The 19009-nt window shown below is 39.0% G+C and overlaps 1 protein-coding gene across 7 annotated transcripts in view; it reads right to left on the bottom strand.

The window, feature by feature from the left end:
* LOC106877361 (ataxin-7-like protein 3) overlaps positions 1 to 19009 on the bottom strand; it is a 45184-nt gene that overhangs the window by 8776 nt on the left and 17399 nt on the right. For 4 of the 7 annotated variants that reach the window (XM_089349975.1, XM_014926245.3, XM_089349972.1 and 1 more), the window contains exons 2-8: positions 10318 to 10433; positions 8890 to 8906; positions 7104 to 7272; positions 5928 to 6013; positions 4420 to 4497; positions 3681 to 3728; positions 854 to 879 (exon numbers count right to left, since the gene is read on the bottom strand). In XM_089349975.1, coding sequence (XP_089206101.1) covers positions 854 to 879; positions 3681 to 3728; positions 4420 to 4497; positions 5928 to 6013; positions 7104 to 7272; positions 8890 to 8906; positions 10318 to 10433 — 540 coding nt within the window. Of the gene's footprint in view, positions 1 to 853; positions 880 to 3680; positions 3729 to 4419; positions 4498 to 5927; positions 6014 to 7103; positions 7273 to 8889; positions 8907 to 10317; positions 10434 to 13149; positions 13189 to 19009 lie in introns of those variants that run through there. The other 3 variants (XM_089349977.1, XM_089349974.1, XM_089349976.1) reach the window with 2 other exon arrangements.

Raw genomic sequence — 19009 nt, 5'->3', positions numbered from 1 at the left:
TTTATAATACAAATAACTAGCATTCATCAAACACATCTCACGATGAATATTTCAACTACATCAATACAGCATCACCAAATTTTTATTGTTCTTTATCAAATTCATTAAGAATTTTCATTAAATCTATTTTAAAAAGCTTCCTTACTGTTTTTTTTTTGTTTGTCTTTTTTTGTCCTTGCTTGCTAAGTCTTCTAGAAAATATTCCAGAACATAGGTTCGTTCTGTTCTGTACAGAATATAAGGGGTACGAATTGACTGTCAGCCATAAATTTCAATGTGTGTGAGCTTGTAAGTGTGTGTATGTGTGTGTGAGAGAGAGAGATAGATAGAGAGAGAAAGAGAGAGTGAGAGAAGTGTTGTGTGTATTAAGCAATTATCACAGAAGGATGTGAAGTTCCCAAAGATGAATGAAAGGTGTTAAGGGGAAATATCAGTACCTGAGGAAGAAGATGAAACAGGACAACCTTGCTTCCTGACCATATGGTTCCAGGTTCAGTCCCACTGCATGGCACCTTGGGCAAGTGTCTTCTACTATAGCAGCCCTGGGCCAACCAAAGCCTTGTGAGTGGATGTGTTAGATGGAAACTGAAATGAAGCTTGTCATAAATGTGTGTGCATGTGTGTGTGTGTGTGTGTGTGTGTGTGTGTGTGTCCAACCACCACTTGACAACCAGTGTCAGTGTGTTTACATCCCATGATTTTGTAGTTTGACAAAGGAGACTGATAGAATAGGTACCCAGCTTAAAAGAAAATATAATTCCTGGGGTCAATTCATTAATGCTCCAGCATGGCCACAGTCAGAAGACTGAAACAAGTAAAAGAGAAAAAGATGCACTGGAAGAGAGGCACTTACGGATGTTAACAAATTCCGTCTTTCATCTGAAACAAAAGAATATAACAGAGTTAGACATGGTCCCACAAATCAGTGAGAGAGAGAGAGAGAGAGAGAGAGAGAGAGTGGGAGTCTGATGCAAAGAGAGAGAGAGAGAGAGAGAGAGAGAGAGAGAGAGAGAGTGGGAGTCTGATGCAAAGAGAGAGTGGGAGTCTGATGCAAAGAGAGAGAGAGAGAGAGAGAGAGAGAGAGAGAGAGTGGGAGTCTGATACAAAGAGAGAGTGGGAGTCTGATACAAAGAGAGAGAGAGAGAGAGAGAGAGAGAGAGAGTGGGAGTCTGATGCAAAGAGAGAGAGAGAGAGAGACTGATGCAAAGAGAGAGGAAGTGAATTTTTTAAAAAAATCGATTTTCTCCATTAACAAAAACACCCTTACAATATGCTCCCGTGCTGGTGGTATGCAACAAGCACCAGTCAGGCATGGGTCATTGCCAGTGCCACCTGACTAGCTCCCCGTGTCAGTAGTGAAAAGCACCATTCGAATGTGGCCAATGCCAGTGCCGCCTGACTGGCTCCCGTGCCAGTGGCACGTAAAATGTCACCCACCAAGCTCTTGGAGTGGTTGGTGTTAGGAAGGGCATCCAGCTAAAAACATTGCCAGATAGAATTGGAGCCTGGTGCGGCCTCCTGGCTTGCCAGTCCCCAGTCAAACCATTCAACCCATGCCAGCATGGAAAATGGACGTTAAACGACGATGACGATGATGATGATCTTCATGAAACACACACAACAATCTTCCAGAATTTGAAATTTACAGAATGGAGAAGCACACGGATTTATCAATATCTTTGCAATAAACTATAAGGAATAAGAAATTGCATTTCATGTTCTCCTAGGTTGTACCCAGACAACAACCAGAGGGCGCCTACACAAGGGAACAAGTACAGTAAAAATAGGTGCAAGCATGGCTTCCCAATCAGATGGTCTTGAGTTCAGTCTCACTACATGGCATATAACAATGATGTAGTATGAAACTGTATGGAATTTTCCATTCATCTTCCACCACATAAATGCAGCAGGACAACAATTGTCTGAAATATGGGGCAGATGATCACCTAATAAAAGCAGTTACTGCCAAATATGGACCCTTGATATGCTGGGGATTTTTCTAGTTACTGAACTGACAGGGTTTTGAATGTAGAGTAGAGTTACAAGGCTTTTCAATCCTACCCTTCCTCTGCTTATTCACCAATCACTCTACATGCTTTACTCATAGGAAAAGAGAAGATTTTGTTATGGCAGCAGCACCAGAGTGAATGCCTTGTATACTGTAAGTGTAAAAGAGTAACCAGTACCTCAGTATGTATAAGGTAATGTGGCCAGGTAGAGAAGAAGGTGAGAGAATGATGACAGAAGGAAGACCACAGTTTTGGGGCAAGAGTTTGATGGTGGAGACAGTGTTATTGAGGTGAAGATGTGAGAGAGGAGTGATGGGCAGTAGCAAAGGTAAAAAATGGCAAGTGTAGGAGATAGCAGTGGCCTAGGGAAGAGAGAGTGATGGCTGGCAGTAGTAGAAAAAGAAGCAAGAGTTAAAGGGTAGAAATAGAGTTACTAAAGTAATGACACGGGCAACAGCAGGTGGACAATGGCAAAGGTAAGTGATGGGCGACAATAAAAGTAGCTCAAGGGACAGAGAGTGATGACTGTCAGTAGAAAAAACATACAGGTTAATGAAGTACACTGTGCTAATTACAGTATACTCAACAATCACAAATAAGTTATCTACTGTAAATATAGAAGGCCTGAAGTATTTGACTGATCTACCATTTCATAGAGCTGTTGGTATTTTCACTAGCAGTAACACAGTCAAAATAAATAAACCACTAAATAAATACAAAAAATAACATAGAGTACGTCATATTGTAAACAAACATAAGTTTTTTTTTGAAGCGCTGAAATGTATTGTTGAACAAGTAGAAAGATATACTTTTCCAACCCTTAAATACTGAACAATATATATAAAATTGCAGAAGAATTTGCTGGTTGGTAGTTTAGCTTAAATGGTAGAGCATTCCAATTGGATATTGGAGGGGTGTGAGATCAATCCTCATGGCTGGTTGCTGGAAAATTTATCTGCTCTTAAAAGGATTTTATCCTTTAAATATATTGTTCAGTATTTACGTGTTGAAACAATATATCTTTCTACTTGTTCTAAAATACATTTCAATGCTTCAAAAACAAACTTATGTTTGTTTACATATGACATAATCTATATAACATTTAGCATTTCTGGATGACTTTATAACTTCTAAAATTGCAGAAGAATTCGCCAGTCAGCAGTTTAGCTTAAAAGGTAGAGCACTCCAACCTGATACTGGAGTTCAATCCTCATGGATGGTTGCCAGAAAATTTTTCTGCTCTTAAAAGGATTTTATCCTTTATATATACTCTTCAGTATTTACATGTTGTAAAAAAAAATATCTTTCTACTTGTTATAAAATAATATATTTTAGGGATTTCTAAAAGAATAGCAAAACAGAGGCTGCTTTTTTTTGTCTTGCAAGGTACTTGGTGACCCTGCCATTGATAGTGCTATGAAAAAAGCACCAGTGCTGGTGCCACATAAAAAGCACGGGTGTTGGTGCTTTGTAAAAAATGCTGGTGCTACATTAAAAGTGCCCAGCACACTCTGTAAAGTGGATGGCATTAGGAAGGGCATCCAACAGTAGAAACCATGTGAAAACAGAAAATGGAGCCTGGTCCAGCTCTTGGTTTGCCAGCTCCGGTCAAACCGTCCAACCCATGACAGCATGGAAAACAGACGTTGAATGATGATGATGTTTACTTACCAAGGGACATATTTTCATAATTTGTGACACTATCTGGAGAAGCTTCACCTGGAGAAAACAACGATAGTAATTAGCTTTAAAGCTAGTAATTAAAAACATAATACATTGCTAACAACAGAAGTCATTAAATTTATCTGTTTAGCCATTCCTCTTCCTCCTCCTCCTCCTCTTCACACACTGTTTCACTGATCTTGGTGCGAAAAGGTCAGGTATATCGGCTGATACACAGACTGGTTGAGTGTCAGAGAACAACAGACCAATGGGCAGGTATCATCAGTGGTGGTCATTTCCATCTCATAAAAGAAAATAACATCAACAATGGAAATTAATAGTTTTATGTGAGAGATTCACAAAATCACCTGATTGAGAGAGCTGGAAAGAGAGGAAGAGAGAGAGAGAATGAAACAGAGAGAGAAGAGAGAGTGAAACAGAGAGGGGGAAGAGAGAGTGAGGAGGAGAGAGTGAAACAGAGAGGGGGAAGAGAGAGTGAGGAGGAGAGAATGAAAGAGAGAGAGAAGAAGAGAGAGTGAAACAGAGAGGGGGGAGAGAGAGTGAGGAGGAGAGAATGAAAGAGAGAGAGAAGAAGAGAGAGTGAAACAGAGAGGGGGAGAGAGAGTGAGGAGGAGAGAATAAAAGACAATAAAACAGAGAGAGGGGAGAAATGGAATGAGAGAGAGAGAGGAAGAAAGTGAGAGAGAGAGAGAGAGAGGGGGAGGGAGGAGAGAAAAGAAAGACTCACCATTTTTCGTTTTATTGGTTTTTGCTTTTCTTGTTGGACCATTATTTGTGGAACTTTTCTCTTTCTTGTTTTTCTTTCCTGAAACATTCGAAACAGATTCTACCATAAAAATGTTGGATATTTACAAAACCCTAAAATCCTAAGTGGTGGACAGCTGACTGACCTCAAACTCCACCCCTTACCCACCAAACAAAACCTCACCTCACTATTATTGTTCTCTTGTTACATTAATTTAAAGTAAAGGACAGATTGGGACTCTGTGATGTTCATGCTTTTCTCACTACCATTTGATGAATTCAAAAATCTAAGGAGCAGACTCAACTCAACATATCCCTTAACACTGCCATCTGGCCTCTGAGTGGAGCCCCCACCCATTATTATTAAGCATCCGTCTTCCATGCTAGCATGGGTTGGACAGTTGGACAGAAGCTGGCAAGCCAGAGGACGGCACTAGGGCTCCAATTGTCTCCTTTGGCATGATTTTCATGGCTGGATGCCCTTCCTAACACCAACCACTTTACAGAGTGGAGTCTGCAATTATTCCAAGCTGGATCTCAAGTCTTTCTTTCATCCCATCTACATCTAATCATTCATACACACTAACATCACACACCCAGTGGAGTGCATATGCTTCATTTCTTCTCAAGCTTTAACACATCCTCAACATTCAATGCCCATACTTTGTTACCATACTCGGAGAAAGAGTGTCTTGGTTGCCAACAGACGTAATATCTTCCTGAACTTTATTCATCCTGTTCTTTGGTCTGTTTACTATGTTTTCAGAGACCCCCTCCTCCTCTTTGAATTAGATCTAGTAAGCAAGAGAAGCTCAATCAACTACTTTTATGTTCCTATCCTGCTATCATACTTTAACCTCTCAACACCCAACATAAAAGCCACCTCCCCTCCCTCTGCAATTCATCTCATCAAAGGGATCTTTAGACTTGCAAGATACATGGTAACCTCACTAATGCTGCTGCCATGAAAAAGCGACCTTGTACATCTTTTAGCATTAAGAAGACTATCCAGTCATAGAAACCATGCCAAAACTGAGACACAAGAGCACAATGTGGTCCTTTGACTTGTTGGATCCTGTCAAACCTATGTCAGTATGGCACATGGACATGAAACACTAATTATGATGATGATGATGATGATGATAATAATGACAATATAATAATGATGGTGGTGATGATGATGATGATGGTGGTACCTTCTGTATGGACTTCCTACCTATTCCTCTTCTTCATATCATACAGAATATTACCCAGACATCATCATTCTTCTAAATAACTCAAACATTATCATTGTTAGGTTTATTTAAAATCTCTTCATTCTATGCTTTGCTTCCACATTTCAAATGTTTTCTCAAAAATCTTCAATGGACAATGAGAGCTGAGTTACCAGCTTAAGTTACTTGAACACCCAAACAAACAAATGCATTACATAGGAAGTACAAACTCCCTAGGGGCCAAACAAAGAAATACATTAGAATAATCCAAACTTACTTTTCTTATCTGGGTAGGTCCAATCATTGTCATTGTCATCGTCCAGACTCTCATCACTGTCCCGTTTCAATGTTGTCGTAGCAATTCTGGTAAATTAATTACGAAATAAAGCATTAAGAAGAGATAGCACAGACACTGGAACTAAATGAACATGTGGGACAGGATTGCTGTTGCATTCAACATGGCTTACAATAAATTTCATACCAACTGAAACTAGTTACAATATTTCTTAGAAAAAACACTCAAGTCATGGAAACAGATTTTACTAAAGGGGAAAATTTTATGGGGAAAACTGAGGAGTAAAAAATGCTTTTAGTGTTGAGATTATTCTAATACTTATTTATTTGCTCGTTTTGAATTACTTATCCTTTATCTTGTAGTATTGAGATTTCGATGATGCAATTGTTTATTTTTAGAATAATATTGTAGGGCAGGTGTGAGAGGCAGAATATGGCCTGTGCAAATATAAAAAAACAGGTACTGTTAATATTTAGGATGGATATCCAACCCAAATATTCTTTTATTCTTTTACTTGTTTCAGTCATTTGACTGCAGCCATGCTGGAGCACTGCCTTTAGTCAAATAAATCGACCCCAGGACTTATTCTTTGTAAGCCTGGTACTTATTCTATCGGTCTCATTTTACTAAGTTACAGGGACTAAACATACCAGCATCGGTTGTCAAGCAATGGTGGTGGGACAAACACAGACACACAAACACACACACATGCATACACACACACACATATATATGACAGGCTTCTTTCAGTTTCTGTCTACCAAATCCACTCACAAGGCTTTGGTTGACCCTAGGCTATAGTAGAAGAGGCTTGCCCAAGGTGCCACACAGTGCAGACTGAACCTGGAACCATGTGGTTGGTAAGCAAGCTACTTAGCACACAGCCACTCACACTTACCCTACAATATCACATTATCAAAATCTTGAAGTTATGAGATAATAAATGATTAATCTGACAGAATGATCTGAATGGCAGAGGGTTAAAGCATTAAAAATTACATCTTTAGTGAAGAGAAATGTCATTGGCATTCATGACAGTTATTAGCATGAAAGACATGGGAGATAAATCTGAAGCCCAGATTCATTACAAACTGAGCAGCAAGTGTATTGGGGAGAATGAATATGATATCAATAAGGAATTGTTGAAATGCGTCTTACCTTTTACTTGCTATTCTGGAACTATTTCTGCCCATACCCATACATTTTTCTAAGTGTGGAGCAAATCGTGACGCTGCTAGGTGTCGCTGGCAGTTGGGACATGTGCATTCAAACTGTTTTTTTGTCGGCACTTGACCAAATACATCAACCCCAGATTTGTAGACAATTTCTTTGAAAGAAAGTAAAAAAACAGTATAAATAAATATATATATATATATATATATATATACACACACACATATATATATATACACACACACATATAAATATATACACACACACATATGTATATATACATACACACACAATCAAGCAATACTTATTAATATAAACAAAAATCTCTCTCTCTCTCTCCACACTTTCAGAGTAAAAATAAAATAAATATGTCATTGTTTAATGTCCGTTTTCCATGTTGGCATGGGTTGGACGGTTTGACATGGAGCTGCACAGACTCCGATTGTCTGCTGTGGCATGTTTTCTACAGCTGGATTCCCTTCCTAATGCCAACAACTTGACAAAGTGTGTTGTGTGCTTTTTATGTGCTACCAACATGGCTGCATTAATACAGCACCGGCACAAGTACTTTTTGTGTGGCACTGGCACCTGAAAGAACAAGCCTGCACGAGGGGAAGAGAGCAATTTTACTTAGCTTGACATGTCTTATCAAGTACAGCAAATTGCCACATCTCCCAGTATATACATACACACACATATATATAGAGGGTGCGTAAGGTATTTATTTTGAGATGTTCTGTGTTTCTTTCAATTAATTTTAAATATAACAAAGAATTTAGTAAAATCACTTAATTATCATTAAGCTAGTGTTAGGAACATAAATTGTGACTAACGTTTGGTGGAAGATTTTAATTCAAAACTTATGAAAATAAGACATTTGTACTCAGAGCCAGAGCCGGTTCCAGCCAGGATTCTATCAAAAGGGTTAAATAGCATTGAAAGCATGTGGCTTGGTGGTTAGCATATTTGGCTCATGACTCTAAGGTCGTGAGTTCAATTCTCGGCGACACATTGTGTCCTTGAGCAAGACACTTTATTTCACGTTGCTCCAGTCCACTCAGCTGGCAAAAATGAGTTGTACCAGTAATTCAAAGGGCCAGCCTTGTCACATTAGGTGTGTCACGCAGAATCTTGCTGTGTTAAGAGTAAGCATGTCTGTGGAGTGCTCAGCCAGTTGCACATTAATTTCACAAGCAGGCCATTCTGTTGATTGGATCAACTGAAATATTTATTGCCAGTTTTAAATACCATTATCCATAATTATTGCTTTGTCATCCACTTTTCCATGCTTACATGGGTCAGATGAATTTGTTGAGACAGATTTCCTATAGTGGAATGCCCTTCCTGTCACCAACACTCACTGTTTCTAAGTAGGATTATATTTCCCTATGGCTGGACAGGTTTCCACAAAAAAATCAGAAATGAATGACACCACTTGCATGGTGGTGATACTCACTTACAACTTTCATGCAATCTCAAGACAAGATGACAGTAACACACATACACGTGTGTGTGTGTGTGTGTGTGAGTGTGTGTGTGTAAGTATATACAACAGGCTTCTTTTGATTTCCATCAACCAGATCCACTCACAAACCTTTAGTTAACTTGAGGCTATAGCAGAAGACACTTGCGCAAGGTGCCATGCTGTGGGACTGAACCCAAAACCATGGGGTTGGGGTAAAAACTTTTTACCACACAGCCACACTTAAATACAAATATATTTAATATAATTTTCAATATGAAACACTGACACACGACTTTTCTAACTTACCATGTTCTTTATGAGACCTGAAAATAAAAGAAACAAATGGTAATTAAGCATTTCGAGAATATTTCAATTTTTTTCTGCAAGACATACACATATTCACATTTAGTCATCATCATCATTTAACGTCTGTTTTCCATGCTAGCATGGGTTGGATGGTTCAACCGGAGTCTGGAAAGCCAGAAGGCTGCACCAGACTCCAATCTGATCTGGAAATGTTTCTACAGTTGGATGCCCTTCCTAACGCCAACCACTCCTAGAGTGTAGTGGGTGCTTTTTATGTGCCACCGGCACATGGGGAACATAATTATTTCTAACAGAAGAATGAGGCCACAAGTTGGTTATTACATCAACCCCAGTTAGTCCACTGGTACTGGCAGTAAACACTGACGGTCAGTCTAGGGTCAACTAATCCAGTTACTGCCAGTTGATAGAAATGGCGATTCATCAACTGACTTTAATTACTTGAAAACACTATGAGAGTTGTGGAACTTCATAGTGTCAACAACTGAAGCTGGATGACTAGTAACAGTAGAACAATATGGTTTCCCATTGGACTGTGCAGGCCAATGACAAGATTTAGACCCACATACAACACTTGATGGATTCTACTGCTAATGGTCATACTGAGCTGGGACCACAGCTACAACTCAATGGATGAGTGATGGTTGTAGTTGAAATCCCAGACAAGTGGTGGCTGTGCCTGTCTCTCAGTGAAGGCCTCAAACACAACCACCACTATTTGCTGCACCCATTTGTTGTGTTTTCATGATCTCTTTATTATTAGGGTTGATTCTGTTAGCATTTGTCTCTTCACAAGCACTCACAGGAAGTGAGGCTTAATGTTCAGAGTTGCTCTTCTCTTAGTCAAGCTACCTTCTAAGGCTGCCAAGCCCAGACTTCCACCCTGTTATACCACCAGGGTAGATCTATATACACAGTGCTGCCCCATCGCTCCTAATCATTATACAAAACTCTGGACACTAACCCAGAATTTCTAAATACCAACACAATTAGAAAATTACTATTTCTAAATCTCACAACGAGAGATATTAAGTAACAGTACTTTGGAGTAAAGATTGTTTGCCAAAATAACATGGCAGTCCTGGTTTAGGACGAATGTTGCTGTAATTTAGCCACAGATCATGTCATATAGCCAGCTGGAGGTGATGTCTCCTGGGGCTAAATTACAGCAACATTCGTCCAAAACCAGGACTGCCATGTTATGCTGACAAACAATCTTTACTCCACCAACACAATTATTAGATAATGGTTGACCCTGAGTTGGGTTTGTCTGTCTATTAAAAGTAAAGGATTAGAAACTGTTCTAATCCTTTACTTTTGATACATTCTCACTGTTTATGGAGTCTAGATGCAGTAAACACCTCAAAAATATCCCCCGAATAAGAAAGAAAGAAACCCAAATTTACTTACCATGGATCTGTATCCCCTAAAAATAAGGTTCCAATTTTTGCTGACCGGTGCACTTCAAAACACACTCCCAATGTTACTTCATCGATCAGGTCAGCTGTCACATCACCAACAGCAGTCTAAAAAATACAAGCAACATCTTCGAATTAGACAAGTTAATTTATGTTAAAATATGTGTATTATCATCATTTGATGTCCTTGTTCCACGAGTTGGATCTGCTGGCTATGAAGACCGCATCATGCTCCAGCATCTGTCTTGCAATGGTTTCTATGGCCACATACACTTCCTAATGCTTATCCTTATATATATATATATATATATATATATATATATATATATATATATATATATATATATATATACACAAGGATAAGCATACTAAAAGAGGTCCGTGGGAAAACTCATTTAAATAAAAGGGGTCCCTGATAATGAAAAATTTGGGAACTTCTAGTATATATACACTCACACAATACGCCATGAGAAGTACCACAAAACAGAAAGTTCCCAGCAGTGTTTCCAAGCTAGCTTGTAATTCTACCTCTAGTTGTCTCCCTTTAGTTTCACTGCCAACCAACATTCCATTGACACTTTGAGAAACACATGAACATCACAACTTCCATTTCCTTCTTGCTGGAAAACGACAGGTTTTGTAAAATCCCGAGATTATTTTTAAGGCTTGCTGCCTGGCTTTGTTTTTCTTTATGTTAAAGATGTCAATGAGGTTCGTCGATGCCCCCTACTATCATCGCTGACACCTCCTACGCTGGTATATATATATATGTAGTGGATCTTGCAAGCATGAAGTGGATTCGATCCACTATAGCTAAATTTAAATTAACACTGCGACAGAACTTTTCCCACGGTGGAACAATAGTTTTTCTCTGACCGCAGTTTAATATTTTCCAGATGCCTTTAGCTCGGCCGAAATAATGTCTTCACCACTTGACCCTTTCTAACCTCTTCTACTCCACCAAAAGCTAGAATAGAGATAACAAGACCACCAACCCGGCTGATGCAGTTAATGAGCTTAGTTGTTTAGCCCCAGGCCATAAGTGAGTCAGTGGAACATATGATCGGGGGTATTCCGACTGTGACCATCCTCTCTTTTGTATACTTCTTTGTGATAGTAGGGTATAATTCGAGAAAGGGTTCAGCTGCTGTTTTTAGCAATCTGAGCAACTGTGCAGAGCCTGGGTTTTTTGGTTCATGATGAAGTTGAATCTACTCTGAAGTACGTTCAACATCACAAACGTGCGTGTGTGTGTGTGTGTGTGTGTGTGTGTGTGTGTGTGTGTGTGTGTTTAACACACACCTTGATTGGTGAACAGATAAGCCACCTCTCGTTCTTCATTCATATTCTCACACCCGACCCAACTTCAACTGTCGTTTTCACTTCCTGGGCCGCTCCAACTGCAATTAGGGAGAAGAGGAAAAGGCAAAGAACAGTGGTTACTGTCCAAGAATGTTGCCACAAGTGGATCAAAAGACCCAGTTTTCAGCAATGCAACGATACTACTACTGACAATGAATATCACTCTCCGCGCGCACGCACATACACACGGAGACATCCATTCGGTTTGATTACAAAAAGAAAATGAAAACATTGACACTTATATTCAGTAATGTCCAGATGGACGTATCCAATAGACGGCCCCACAATTCTTATTTTTCAATTTCTTAGGATTCCGCTGTTTTCAACAACTGAGATTTCGATTTCGCTTTAGAAGAAAACAAATAAAAAAAACTTTCAAATTCTAAATTCCACCACCACCACCACCACCGCCGCCACTATCATCGATTATTCGTTTTTAACTTTTTCGAAATTATTTTTCAATCAACAAAAAAAAAAAAAAAAAAAAAAAAAAAATCAGCTAAATTTTCTGATTAACACCCGCACGATTTTCACTAGGGTGTTAGGATTAGGGTTAGGGACGGAATTCCCTAACCCTGACCCTAAAACCTAGCCCTAACCCCCTAGTGAAAATCGTGCGGGTGTTAATCTGAAAATTTACCAAAATTCAATTAGATGTTTAAATATTACGGATATATGATTCTGAAAAATTAAAACTGTGAAATTCCATTTTCTTCATATATATTAATACCGACTGCTTACAATAACTATTTTCCATTTATAGTTTGTGGTCTTCAATCGAAAGCCATATACCACAAATTGGATCTACATGCGTGTGTGTGTGTGTGTGTGTATGTGTGGTCATATACACACAGAAGAGCGAGACGAGACTTGTAATGCCTGCTTATTTATATACATCCGCACGAACGTGTTTATACACACCAGAGGAAACTAGTCGTGGCTTGCGTACATGCAAATATACATCAGTAAAAGTGTGTTTACATACTCAAGAGGAAAATAGAGACACCTTGTGTATAGACATATATATACATCCGCACACGAATGTTTACAAATAGAGAAGGAAATTAATGCTGGTGTTGCTGTGTATGTACATATACATAATATATACATGCATATATATATATACGTACATCTGCACATTCATACACACACACACACATATATATATATACATCTGTACACACACAAGAGAAAATTACGTATGTACATACATATATATCATAAATACAATTATCCAAACAAGCATTTACAGAATCACACACATATACATGCACACATTTATACACACCTAAACGCAATCTCACATACGTGTGTGTGTGTATATACATACATACATACATATATATATATATATATATATATATATATATATATATAGTAGACTTACTTGCAAAAAAGGACGTGTGCGTTCAATAATGTAATAATACAAAGAATATATATACATGTATACACACATACTTACATCTACATGTGTATATATATGCATATCAGGGTACAGGACGTTAGAACAATAAACTACAGACAACGGAACGAACACATAGGAAAACGGAAAGCCACTTGGAATATCCCTTCATCAGCTGTCTCTATTCTATCTAGACGTTTCGAAGATAAGACAGAACGTACTCTAGAATAGTCTCTTCCTGAGTAGTGGATCAACTCACTACACAGAGGATTCCAAGGTGGCAAACACAAACCAAGACAGGAAAAAATGGACAGTGAAAACAACATTCAAAAGCCGTACGGCCAAACGCAAATCTGAGGTAGAACGCTAGTAGTTCGTCTTGCCTTCACAGCCTCTGGAGTATATATATATATATATATACATGCACACTTATAAACACGCTTATATGCGCACGTAAACATGAAATAGAAAAAAAAAACGGCACAAAACAGATTCCCTTTAACGATACGCGAAACGAAATACGGGAAAAAAGGTTTTGGGGCCGTCATTGTTGAAGGAATGTATCCCGAGTATTTTACTGGTATTTACTGAACAAACTCTGGAACGATGAACGGTGATGAAGGAAAATAGTAAAAGCGAATCTCAAGAATTCCGAACAAGAGAAGCGAAAATGTAAATAAAAGAATAACATTTTGGTGCCGTCTTTGGTTATTCTTCATCATTTAGGAAGTGGGGGGGGGGGGGTGACGAAAGAAGCCGATATGTGGGTGTTTGATCTGCTAAAAATAAGAGCCAAATTTCTATGTCCTCTTTGACAAAGAAGCACAGTGCTCAAAGAAGAGTGTGCAAAGAGGAAAAAGAGAGACAGAGTGGAAGACCACGGTGGGAATGCCTTTGATCTTGGTCCTGTTCGGTCAGGAATGACCATGGGCTAAAGAATATGAGAAGGGGGATGGAGAGTGAAAGAGAAATTGAAGGAGGGAGATAAAAGAAAAGAGAAATGAAAATAAATTAGAGAGAGAGGAGGAGGAGAGAAACAAACAGAGTGTGAGGGGGAAGGGAAGAATTGTGGGTGGGGAAAGAGATAGGGGTAGGATGGATAACCAGGGTCGAGCAATAAAACTGGGTTCCTTCATGAAACAAGAGTCGAAGAGATAAAGGTAACGTCACCACCACCACCACCAACAACAACAACAACATCCAATTTACTAATCCTTCCTTTCTCCCCGCGGACGTTGTGATTGATTGATTGACTGATTGAGAAAGAAAGAAGAATGAGAGAAGAAAGGAAGAGAGAAAGAAAATAAAAAAGTAAAACATAAGGTTAGCATCTGACAACGTTTAAACCTCACTAACATCGCCACCACCACCACCACCACCACTACCGCTCTCTCCGCATGCTTTAGCGTTGTTGGCCAATGGAAAAAGAAGCACCAGTTCCATGTGAGATTTTACCAATTCCAGCTTTGAAATCACTGACAAACACACACGCATACGGACATTTCACACTCACGGATTTATTTGGGTACAGAGAGGCAGCAGACAAATATATATATATATATATATATATATATATATATATATATATATATATATACATATACATATACATATATATATATATATATATATATATATATATATATATATATATATACAATAGGCGTAGGAGTGGCTGTGTGGTAAGTAGCTTGCTTACCAACCACATGGTCCCGGGTTCATTCCCACTGCGTGGCATCTTGGGCAAGTGTCTTCTACTATAGCCTCGGGCCGACCAAAGCCTTGTGAGTGGATTTGGTAGACGGAAACTGAAAGAAGCCCGTCGTATATATGTATATATATATATGTATGTATGTGTTTGTGTGTCTGTGTTTGTCCCCCCAACATCGCTTGACAACCGATGCTGGTGTGTTTATGTCCCCGTAACTTAGCGGTTCGGCAAAAGAGACCGATAGAATAAGTACTAGGCTTCTAAAGAATAAGCCCTGGGGTCGATTTGCTCGACTAAAGGCGGTGCTCCAGCATGGCCGCAGTTAAAAGACTGAAACAAGTAAAAGAGTATACGATACTCGCGCGCGCGCGCACATGCATATATATATATATATATATATATATATATATATATATATCAAATGCAAAACAGTAGAAAAATACACAACCGTATCTCTCTCTCTCTCTCTCTCTATGTATATATATATCTCTCTCTGTGTATATTCTTTTATTTGTTTCATTCATCTTGACTGTGGCCATGTTGGAGCACCGCCTTTAGTCGAACAAATCGACCCCAGGACTTATTCTTTGTAAGCTTAGTACTTATTCTATCGTTCTCTTAGGCTGAACCGGTACATTACGGGGACGTAAACACACCAGCATCGGTTGTTAAACCATGGGGGGGGGGGGGTAACGGACAGACAGACACACACACACATATATATATCATCATCATCATCATCGTTTAACGTCCGCTTTCCATGCTAGCATGGGTTGGACGATTTGACTGAGGACTGGTGAAACCAGATGGCTACACCAGGCTCCAATCTGATTTGGCAGAGTTTCTACGGCTGGATGCCCTTCCTAACGCCAACCATTCAGAGTGTGTAGTGGGTGCTTTTACGTGCCACCAGTATGAAGGCCAGTCAGGCGGTACTGGCAACGGCCACGCTCAAAATGGTGTATTTTATGTGCCACCCGCACAAGAGCCAGTCCAGGGGCACTGGCAACCATCTCGCTCGAAAGTCCTTACACATGCCGCGGGCACAGGTGCCATCACAATTTCGCTTTCGCTTGCTCCAATAAGTCTTCGCAAGCTGAGTTTCGTGTCCAATGAGGGAGACAACGTTGGCATGGGTGCCAGTCGTCGAATTTAACTCGATTTCGATTTCACTTGCCTCAACAGGTCTTCGCAAGTGGAATATATATATATATGCAAATGACGGGCTTCTTTCAGTTTCCGTCTATCAAATCCACTCACAAGACTTTGGTCGGCCTGATGCTATTGTAGAAGACACTTGCCCAAGATGCTACGCAGTGGAACTGAACCTGAAATCATGTGGTTGGTAAGCAAGCTACTTACCACACAACCATTCCTTATTATTAATCAGCAGAAGTTAGAAAGTGACTCAAGGGCCAAAAGCTTCATGCGTGGCGCTTCTCAAGTGGCATAGACAGATAAAAGTAAAACAAAAAATAATATAGGACACGCGCATGCAACCACAAACACACACACATATGCAAGGGTATATATATATATATATATATATATATATATATATATATATATGTATGTATGTATATATACATGCAAAGGAAAACAATATTGCATACACACATCACACCTGAAACAACAGAAGACGAAAAAAAAAAAACGAAAAAAAACTGAGTAACAACTGATGCAGACTCAGTTTTACAGACAGACAGACAGACAGATAGACAGACAGGAAGCTGAATATATACACACACACACACACACACACATATCATCATCATCATCACCATGATTTAACATCTATTTTCCATGCTGGCATGGGTTGGACGGTTACACCGGAGCTGGCAAGGCCTGGAGCTGTACCAGGTTCCAATGTCCATTTTGGTTTGGTTTCCATAGCTGGATGTTCTCCTTAATGTGAATCACTTTACAGAGTGTACAGGGTGCTTTTTACATGGCACCACCACCAGTGATATTCACACACACACATATATATAAATTAAACAAACATGGGTGCAGGAGTAGCTGTGTGGTAAGTAGCTTGTTTACGAACCGCATGGTTCCAGGTTCAGTCCCACTGCGTGGCATCTTGGGCAAGTGTCTTCTACTATAGCCTCAGGCCAACCAAAGCCTTGTGAGTGGATTTGGTGGACGGAAACTGAAAGAAGCCCGTCCAACCCATGCTAACATGGAAAAACCACCAGTTAAACAACACTGCTTAGGTATAATAGAGATTTTGTTTAATTTGTATGGTTGTGTGGTCAGGAAGTTTACTTGCCAACCACATGGTCTCAAGTTCAGTCCTACTGTGTAACACCTTCAGCGTTTTCTACCATAGCCCTGACTTGGGAGTGAATTTGGCAGACAGAAACTAAAAGAAGCCCATTTTACACACACACACACATCAATGTATAGGCAGGACTAAAATTCCAAGCACATCTGCTTATTCCAGTATTCCAATTCCATAAGTAAATGTCATATTTATGTGAAGCATTTAATTCTCTATTTCCTACATGTTTCTCCAACACATACAATTTTGTAACTCCTATCAGAAAATGAAACACGTGTAATGGTGGCTAAATGATACCAAAAACTTTTTCCAACCTCCTCTTTTTATATATGTGTGTGTGTTTGTGTGTGTGTGTGTGTGTGTGTGTGTGAATGCATATATATATATATATATATATATATATATATATATATAAACCACATGCAAAGACAGAAGGGTTTGAAACTGGAAAACTGGGTTATGGTACATATATCCACCCACGCCCACCTCCACAGAAGGAAGAATTGGGTGAGGATAGCATAGCCTTACATTGTCAAAATCATTACTAGCATCTGGATCTCTTCAACAGTCGCATGAACCCCCCACCACACACACACATGTATATATATATATATATATATTTAAAAATTTAAGGAATGGAGAAAACGCATGTTATAATTGCATACTTTATTCCTACATGCGTTTTCTCCATTCCTTAAATTTTTAAATATACTCAAATACCCAAAATTTCAAGGACTTCCTGCCTTAAAAACAGGAACACCAAAGTTATTTTGTGTTCTTTGCTACATTGGTTTCTATTAACCCATTTATTCTATTCGAAGAATTATTATTCATGAAGATAGAAGAAATACATATAATTTATATATATATATATATATATATATATATATACGAGAGAGAGAGAGACTTGACTTTGGTGTCACCACTGCATATAACACTGTATCCATCCAAACTTGTTGCCGTTCATTAGATTAGTTATTCATTTTGAATAATTAGTATTTATTAATTAAAAACTTTCTAAGTCTGTTTCGTTTGGAAATCGCTTTAGAAAATAAGGCATACAGTCGTACATGCTCACGCACACACACATACAAGCACATCTACTTCCCTACATACATAACCACAATCATACACACACATATACATGTACATCCATCCATTTGTCTTTTATACCATGTCCTTCTCTCTCTTTTACGTATTCATAATCTCTCTTTCTTTCTCTCCTATTCTCTCACACATATACACAAATACACGCACATGGTCGCCTATTACAGTATTAAATCGTCGACAGTGAATGACGTGTGTGTGTGTGTGTGTTAATACATATCAATGGGAAATAGTGGAATTAGACCGAATGATGTATGTGTGTGTGAATGTTTGTTTTGTACATGTTTGTGTGTCTATGGGTGTTTATGGAAGGGAGATAATGAATTGAGACGGGTGTGTGTGTGTGTGTGAGAGAGAGAGAGAGAGAGAGAAAGTGTAAGCATGTTGATATTTTAGCTTCGGCATTAAACCTTCATCGAAGAAACCCATAATGAAAGGCACTCTAGCCGAGACCATCCCGACTTTTAGTTCCAGGCACAATATATCTTGGACTACCTTAACCAATAAGGCCTTGCCGTTTTATTTTAGATGGCAGTGTGTGGAGGAAAATTTGGCTGTTCTTTCTAGCACTTTGTTGGCTCCATAGAAGTATGTGTGTATGATCATGTTATATGAATGAGAAAGATTAACTGTAGACAAAATATTTGTGTGTCTCAGATTAGTGTGTGTGTGTGTGAAAGAATGAAGACAGACGGCGTCTGTATGTGTGTGTGTGGGGGTATGTGTATATGTATGAAGGGGTAGAGAGTATAGACGAAGTTAGTGCCAATACGTATGTGGGTAGTGAATATGGACGATGTGTGTGTGTGTGTGTATCC

This window comes from Octopus bimaculoides, chromosome 3, assembly GCF_046866305.1.
Source record: "Octopus bimaculoides isolate indiv1 chromosome 3, ASM4686630v1, whole genome shotgun sequence".
Lineage (NCBI taxonomy): Eukaryota > Metazoa > Mollusca > Cephalopoda > Octopoda > Octopodidae > Octopus > Octopus bimaculoides.
The sequence above is the reverse complement of the archived record's forward strand: the minus strand, read 5'-3'. Positions and strand labels throughout refer to the sequence as shown.